The sequence below is a fragment of the Apostichopus japonicus genome, chromosome 14 (genome assembly GCF_037975245.1).
Source record: "Apostichopus japonicus isolate 1M-3 chromosome 14, ASM3797524v1, whole genome shotgun sequence".
NCBI lineage: Eukaryota > Metazoa > Echinodermata > Holothuroidea > Aspidochirotida > Stichopodidae > Apostichopus > Apostichopus japonicus.
The window spans coordinates 19,135,737-19,145,063 of record NC_092574.1 but is presented as its reverse complement, the minus strand read 5'-3'; the positions used below and the strand labels follow the sequence as shown (position 1 = coordinate 19,145,063).

The following is a 9,327-nucleotide window of genomic DNA, read 5'->3' as shown; positions in this document are numbered from 1 at the left end:
CGAATTGTTGCATCGCATCAAACTTCAATTGACATGTCTTGTTTACACTTCCGTACATATCATCCTTCAAGCATTTACATATATCACTGGTTGTAACACAAGCTATAAATAAGACTACGACTTTAAAACGCCGGTGAACTCTCCAAAGTTATTTTTTACAAATAATATTAATGATTCTGCTAAACTTTACAAAGAGTTATATTCACCTCAGTACCTCGCTTTCACTTCACCGTTTCTATTCTAGAGTCGTAGACTCGACGACAATGCAGAATTAAGAAAGAGAAATTAATGCAAAACTATAAATTGTGTCATTTACGTCAAACGTTTGATAAAGAGTCATCTGAAGCATTTCCCCCGGTTGAATTGAAGAAAAAACCCCGACTGAACCGTTCCCGCCGACTGAGGATGAAAAATAGGGGTCATATCCCCGTATCCTCGCTCCCCTCACCCCATTAACATGGGTATATCTAGTCGGCACAGTTACTGGCTTAACTTGCATGGAACGTCCTAACTTAACTTGTGTTCGGCAATATTATGAGCAACGTGTTCCATAATTACGGTAAAATGTAAATATGCGCGCTGTATTCCACTAATAACGAGCCATACATAGCATCCCAGATATGATTGGCGCCCTCTATACTTGCAAAAACTTCATTTTTCAGATCGCCCTGCACGGTTCGATAATATCTGACTTTCTGCAGAAAGGTTTTGCAACCTTCAACCGGATCATGTGCGGTATTTATTCCTTTCCAAGAAACTCGTGATGCTCACTTTACGTATATATTAGGCCCTGTGGGACAAATATATCATATTATATAGTCGTATTAATTCCAATAGGCCTATATACGAGTATTAAATAGAATATATACACGTATCAAACCAAATATACTCAAGTAATATTGGATGACGGTGTGCTCTTTTGCCCTTTGATGCACTCATTTTGTGCTCGTGTGCTCATCACATGACTATACTACCATTTGATCACGGTGTGCTCTTGCGCTCTTCGCATCACCACATCATGCGTTTTAATCAGTCGGCATTTAATGTTTCTGCTTCACTATCACTGATGCTTGTCTCTGTTTGACAGAAGCTCTCCATTTTTTTTAAATATCGCAATAACATGTATGCTGCAGTGTGCGCAAGCGTGACCATTTATATATGATTTTTTTTTGTAGCGTATACAGTTGTAGACATAACGTGTAGGTTTCGAGAAGTCCTTCGATTCGGACATATGGTGGTCATCGTCCTTGACCTTTACGACATAACAATATAATACGGGCACTTCCCCACTGACCCATTTGCGTTCCCAATAAGTTGTTTTACACCATATTACCACGGTGTTGCTCTAGCAACGGTGTTGCTATAGCCACGGTGTTGCTCTAGCCAAAGAGAGAAAAAGGGGCAGAATCACTGATCTTATTGATTACAAGAGAGTGTAGTCGTTTTGATGATCTGCACCAGGGTTCCTCCGTAGATCGCCCGTTGGTGCGCGATAATATTTCAGCCTAGCCCGCGATTAAAATCGATCTATGATCCGATCTTGAGCTAATTGGAAATACGGGTCTTTACTATCGTGCAATTCTAAGCAACCTATCGGCCTACAATGCACATCACTCGCTCTAAGCATAGTGAGGCTTACGTTATTTTTGACCCTTTGCTCTAATCAACGTTTCTCTCTGGCCCTCGTAGAAAATGTATTGAAAGCCCTGATCTACAGTCTGTATTAGAGCTTGATGATTTCAACCCACAAACTATAGCGAACGGATATCGAACAGGTGTGACACATGCATGGCAGGGGAAAGAGTTCATAACTTGCCCTCACTGAGATAAAAAAGGCCTCACCCCACCCCCCCCCCCCCCTCTAAATTGCCCAGATTTTCCCAACCCAGAGATAACAACAAATAATGAGAGTTACAAAAGAAATTGCCTTTCATACATCATCTATTTCCCTCTCATATTAAATCCAATAAGTTAAAAATTTTACTTTCCTGTTAAATAATTATAAATTCGGAAGACATATCACAAAATTCTACGTGAATGTTGTAATAACAAATAATTTAAAATTCTATAATTTTTCTACAGTGCATTTTAGAAATTACTATACTGCAAAAATAACTTTGTTTTCTAAATTCTTCTCTCTTTTCCTCTCCAAAATTTGAAGAAAAAAGAAAAAAGGCAAAAAACAAACAGAATACTTCCTCTCTTTCTCCCTCATTACATACAATTTGCATTATATCAGTCGCTTTTCATTGCACTGGAATAATCTACGTTGGAACTTGACACACTAACAAAAACAATGCGTACAATTTTAACACTGACACCATACCGAATTGATGAGCTTTCATCCACGGAAGAAACTTTTGTAGATTGGACAAATGTTTACACAAACATACAAGGATGATTGAATGCGATCGTATCCGGTAATGATAAAAATAAACTTTTTTGATATGCAGAAAATCCATTTTCGGTGTAATATATAAGGGTGGTAGGGGGGGGGGGGGGTAAAGTGGAGGGGTATTTCGTTATTTATCATGTATATCAACATTTAAAGTTAGGCCTTTATAACACTTACATTGACAATATACATCATTAGTTCCTTATTGTACCTTAATTAACATATGAAACTCTTTTATCAAATAAATGATGACGTCAATTGTCGGACGAACTGCGCCCTCTCTCCCATTTGCCAAAACTTCCAATAAAGTTTGAAACAATAGAACAGGTGCAGTGCCGTGCTGTGCTGATGGTGTGGTCCGTATACAAACTATAGTACACAGTCATATATCACTGAATCTTATTGCTTACCGAATCATGCGTGACAATATTTGGATTCATTTCACCGTACGAATAACAGTGTAGCGCCACAGCACTTATTACGTCACAAGTAACAGGATAGGAATGCTGTACCTCTCCTTAATGGTGCCTCCCTCCCCCTCCCCGTCCCTCGTTTCGCCTCCACACCCAGAATTCATAGCGACGGGCATTAATAGGATACCATTAGTAGATGAATGCACCAGTGTGGGGTGAGAAGAAATCAACAACGCATACGTTAATTCGATAACTAAAAAACATTTGGATGACCTGATGAGAAGGGTCACAGATTGTACACGTATATTGAATCATATTCCTACTAATGGCATAATTAGTTATCTTAATTGCATTCACAGATATGATCACTGATCTTTTCACACCAAGACAAGATATCTCTACTTATAAAAAAAAGCATGGTTGTCTTTCTGTTTTATCTATCACGTTGGCAGATTCTTTTCGGAAGGAGAGAGTTGGTGAGGGGGTTGGTGGTTGGAAGAAGGTGAGATCGATGGGATCATTTAGGCCAAACGTGATGTATGTAATCACGTCACATCACGTCACATCAAAGTCACGTGTGTTACCTTCGATGTCGTTAGGGATTGCATCATGACTGCCCATATTTGCATGGCTGGATTCACGGAGAGCGTCGAGAAGAGGTTCCAAGTTCACATTTGGGTTACTCCAATAAATATGGCAATGTGACTATACCTTTATCAATCACAGTCTACTTTCAAGAACTGAGCATCCCTTGTGTAGCTGCCTACTCCCTGTACCCCTTCTGCACTTAAGTGCATATACCAATTGTTACCATCTATTACTTGGTGGTAATTGAATGTCGTTGAAGAAGCGTTTTCTATCCAAACAGTTGGTCCGTAGTTTCTGTTTAGCTCCTGTAAACAAAAGAAGAATACAAAATAAATTAAACGGCGGTAATGAGTGGAATACATATAAAGCTTATGTTATATATGCATGTTACACCCAGTGGCCGCAATGCCCCAAGGACTTGAGAGGGAGAGAGGCCCCGGGGCCATAGCCTCATAGAAACTACTAAAATAAAAACATTCTCTTTGCTTAAATGTTATGTATTTTCTCTGATGCTTAGTGACTTGAGTTGACTTTCTCGGGAAATATTGTAAGCAAACGAAGATCACTGGGGGACTTCCTGTATGATGATTCTAATGTTGAAAAGTTATATAATTGGCTAACCATAAATAAAGTAAATTATCCTCACTCAAAAGATCAATATATTACAAGGGTAAAAGAAATGTATTACCATGTTGGTCGTGTAGCATATATTGGGTAAAATACAAACGTAACGTTACCAGACATTCATTAGTCCGTTATGCAAAACAAAACAGACACTAAGTTGAACAAACAAAGATATTATACGATGTCAAAAGGTCACTGCGCACGGAGATGGCACATGCTCCACCCCATGTGACTTTTCGTTTGTCCCGATGTGGACGCACCTCCGCCCGCTACCCTCCCCCTCCCCCTCCCCCGCCCCACCACACAAGAGCAAACACTCAACCACAGATACACATACGTAAGAAAAGATGGTAAGTTCTCGATGAATTGAAATATTAAGTTGTCAAATTTGACAAATAAAAGTTAGATAAAACGTCAAAAACGAACACATCAGCTTACCCGTTTAGTTAAAGTAACCATGGAGAGAAATCCCGCGTCATCCATACTAATATATTGCTTGGTTACTGCATCTTGTATTCTTACTAAAGTTGGTCCACCTGCGTTGGTCATAGTAACAAAAGCTGGAAGAGTAAATAGGAAAGAAAATTGATATTGTTATGGTCTTCTGTTATCACTTATAATATCGTTGTATTGGACGATGAAAAGATCGCTACTGACAAAGGGATTCTTCAGCTTTCAAACAGAGGGCGCTGCTCTATCATGTCGGTCCTAACAGAGCCGAATCTCTATAAATGCAGCTCTGCGTCAAATTGTGCATGATCTATACTGCCTATGTACAGTGATTTTGTGCAGCACGCTGTTAACATAATTATTTCAATATATGTGCGAGTTGTGAAAATATGTTTCCAAAAGATCTCGTCCGCAATAATTTCGAACGAATTTTTACAGGCCAATATACCACAAGTGATCAACTGACTAGGATGTCGCAGGTATAAGTCAAATTTATTACATTTTGAATTTTATTATTTACTGTTTGTGTGAAGGGAATGTGCAGGAAGTTTGCCGATAAGTGTTCATCAAAGCTTTCTCAAAGGAATTCATAGTGATTTCAGAAACTGCAGATTGTTTCGTAGAAATAGATAGGAAAGATAATGATAGCGCCTCTCTGTTGACTTACGGAGTTGCTGAAGATCGCGATTACATTAACATGACGTGTCATATGGTGTACCGTTTATATATAATATCACATTCCCAGATTTCCTTTTTTTTCGTTTTCGGAAAACACATCAGGCGAACTGGATGGGGATCCCCCCGTTGGCCCGCCACTGATGACAAAGCAACAACGCTCACAGAGTACTTTATTAGCCAATTATCTGCACACACCGAGTAAACACATGCACGTTATTAATTGTGCAGACCAATCGATAGGTTCAAACGGAACTAATCATTCGTCTATACCGACACGAAAGATATAGACGGTAACTTTAACCAGGAAATAAAACTATAAGCATATGATATATAAATAACCATGTCCTTCACAGTCTGTACATATATATATATATATATATATATATATATATATATATATATATATATATATATATATATATATATATATATATATATATATATATATATATATATATATAAAATATATAGATGGGCTGATATCAAAGCCTTGACCTACCCTATATAATTTATTATATATTATACAACTCACTTAATTGACCTTGTTAATTATTTTATTATTGTTTCCGGCTCATTTTAATTGGTTTATGCCTGATAACAAAGCTAAATTATGACAAAAGAAGACCGCCCGTCATTTACAAACCAAATTTTTCTTTCCAATGTTAACCAGTGCATCGACTTATACCTGCTATTCTTCTTTCGGTTCTTTGTCTCTGTTTCTCTTTTACTTTTCGCTGTCGGTGATTTCACATAACTCTACCTCACCCCTCCCCCACTCCCCTCCTCCCACTCCCCTCCTAATCCACGATTTGCCATTCCGTTGTCATGGCATCCACTGGTTAACAACACATTATGCCCTAACCTCAGTTCCATTTTACAGATTTGATTTAAGTCCTCTGAAGACTGAAGACTTCTGAAAATGGATTGCTTCTTTTCTAAAGCCTTGGTAAAGTTCTTTTTGATAGCAATTGATCAAGCCCTATGAAGCCGAAACAACTCGCCGACTTGAAATAAAGTTGAACAATACCCATGCAGTGAAATAAAACAAATCCATGCAAGTACCTAACCAAGTGTGGTTGACCATTAAGATTCAGGCCAGCTGGGCAACAGATCTACAAAAGTATAGATTTAGATATAGATGACCGAGTCCACCCCTTTCGGCTCAGCAGATGTTGCCTCCCACGCTGAATCATCCTTAGAAGCATGCAGCGCGGTGCCTCCATACGGCACTGAACTGTACTTCTGTGTCATCATCCAATCCCCCCCCCACCCCTCACCCAGCTCAGAATACTTCATTAAATAAGGTAAAATGCTCGATTTACCTATAATTTATTCCGTCGACATTGTCGAAAAATTTCCATACCTATATATATATGATTTTCATACCTATATTATCTTCAACAACGTTTATTGAAATTCTCGATGATTCAAAGTTCATCATAATTTCTACAAATTTTAACCTATATGCGAAAAATACTTAAGCTTAATTTCTGAACTTTACTCCAGTGGAAGTTTGACCCTCCATATATTGTTCATCCAAACGAAGTATATAGCGTCCAATGGGACGCGTCGAATAACTCCTTTGTGGGGTGCATACATATATGCAGACTACTTATTGCCGTTTGGATATGAGTGGCCATTATCTTATATTTTAGCATATTTTTAGGACAAATTGTATGTCTATACTAATGACTTTTAATAGAACGATGTTATTGCCAGTGTGACTCGAAAAACAGTCAAAAACACCCTTTGGAGTTTAATATGATCAATTTTCTTTTCAACGTTAAAAATCTAACAACAACGAAGTGCATTATTTTTTTACTAATCTATATAGTTTTTAATATAAACATGGGAAAGTCGAAACCTTGGTAATTTTGTTCTCCATTTCTTTTTCTACGTTTGATAGCTAAAATTATCCGAATGATTGAAGAGAACAATTTTTCGATCGTTAATTTATGCGTTCATTTTGATAACAGAAATTATTTGAGATTGATCATCTTGATTTATGTTTCAACAAATCGAATTGTTATTTTGAATAATACATCGATAGTTTTGGGTAACATTCCCGAACAAAAATATATTAAAAAAATAATTAAAAAAAAAAAAAGTGACGGAAATAAATATAGAACATTAAAAACTGATAACTATTATAACAAAAAAAAGGTAAGATAAAGTTGACTTACATGCTTCTTTGGCCATTTTTCCTGCTCTAACGTTTCTGCCATTAATCCATAGAAATCTACCACTCAGTGTTACCAATCTGACTCTTGCACCGACACAGTCAAAACTCCGTCTCTTTCTTAAAGAAGTATTATTCTGATTTGAAGAAATTTTGCAACCTGATCTCAACAACAATTGCCTTTCTATTGCCTTTTCGGTTTCACCACTAATCGTTCCACCAAGTCGCAGATTTGTATCCAACGGCGTGCCTTCCATTTCGTGAGAGCTAGTCCTCCTCGTAGTAACGGTATCATAATCTAGGCTCTCCTCTACAAGTTCTGTAACAATTTCTGTGGCTGTGACGTAATCGTAAAGATCGGTCGCCGAAGTGAACAAGGTTTTGAAATAGAATGGGTTGAAAGATTCAGTGGTTGACTCTGTTTCTCTTTGATCCCGGTTGAGACTTTGATGAGAAGTTCTTGATGAAACAGGAGCACATTGTACGGCAGTGTACCCCGTCATACTGATAACCAGGAATAAAACTAAAACCTGTTGGAACCAGGTACCACGTGTGTTTAACATGGACACGTTTTGCCTATAGAAACAGCCCAGCTTGGGAGCGATCTTCTCTTCACGGTATCCGGGTATCGACTGACCCATATCGGTTGCGTGTGTGCAAACTATTCAATACGAAATAATCAGCGGGCAATATAGGAAACACGAAAGGTGTCTCTTTTATCTGGCTTCGTCTGTGCAAACGACTGAAGGCCAGTAACAAAAATAACCCAGTGTCACGCTTTTACAACTGCTTGCGAATAGGAAGAACCCGAATTGGCGTATAGGGTATAATAATCGTACACTCCAGTGTATTAACAAGTTATAGCCAATTGTTGTAACAGCTAGAAAGTTAAAAAAGAATAATGAAAGGGGGCAAAAGTAGTAAGTCGAGCAGAAAAATGGATAAAATGTAGAATAATGGAGGCGAATAGTTATCGGCTCGATGACATTGTCTAGGATTGACCGTTCCTGTGTCGTTCGACCGGTTTTTAAGCAATTTTTACGTCCTCGATCTTGCGGCGGGGTTTAAACATTAATCGCGTAGGCGTCAATGCAGTAAGGATAGTTGAATTGTCTTGCGCGGGAGGGTATCATTCTGGTGCAGGTATACAGTCATCGATTTGGACTAAAACAAAAGTTACGGATTCGCCCACTACCACCGCCGCCGCCGACGGCGGCGGCGGAGTAGCACTATGAATAATACGTTATTTTTTCCTCCCTGTTTTATATTTATCGTTACTAATTATTGACAATTTCTCTTATTCGATGAAACGGAAGTATTTTTGTCAAACTAGTTGGTGTTCCGTCACAGTTGATATACATCGCACGGTCAAAGTTTTCTTTGTCAGCCCTTTTATCTTTCGTACATTATGCACAGTTTGTGAACCGCAAAATTTACTACGTGGCGTCAGATGTTATTTACTGCCAAATTTTCTTTTATACAGACCCACGATTTTTACAACTTCTTAAGGTACTTTATTCTAATTAGTTCTCCAGACGACCATGTTTTATCGGTCTAGAAGTCTACTTTCCTATTGGATTTTCAAAAGTTTCATGGTTATATATAGTATTAAAAGTGAACCACAGAGAGGTAAACGCTGTGCTCCCACTTTTGTGTCTGATGACAAACGATGCAACTTGGGCTGTTCTAAATACTCTTAGAAACATGAGGATATTAAACGGAGAGCGGTGACATATTTTCGGTATAGGGTACATCAAAAGAGAACGTCGGGTTTGCAAAGCATTCTGTCTGCTATCAGTGGTCACTCACATACGTCTGATGCTCCGTTCGCCTGGCATAACGGAGAAGAGATATAAGTCAACGACCCACCGTAATGTTGCAAAATAGGCTCGAAAAGCAAAGCAAAGCAAAATTCCCCTCCACCCATAGAAATGAGAAAGAGCTGACCTCTTTCCCCTCCTCTCTCGACAATACAAGGTACTGCCGAGGCGGAACGGTAT

At 38.4% G+C, this 9,327-nt stretch overlaps 1 protein-coding gene across 1 annotated transcript; it reads right to left on the bottom strand.

Annotated features, from left to right (window-relative positions):
- Positions 1–1,929: 1,929 nt before the first annotated feature.
- LOC139979754 (uncharacterized) lies at positions 1,930–8,296 on the bottom strand. The gene is made up of 3 exons (XM_071990836.1): positions 7,332–8,296; positions 4,459–4,580; positions 1,930–3,701 (listed from the first exon to the last, which is right to left on the bottom strand). Exons 1-3 carry the CDS (start codon positions 7,966–7,968, stop codon positions 3,525–3,527), a joined length of 936 nt encoding a protein of 311 aa, XP_071846937.1. The 5' UTR covers positions 7,969–8,296; the 3' UTR covers positions 1,930–3,524.
- Between the last annotated feature and the right edge of the window lie 1,031 nt (positions 8,297–9,327).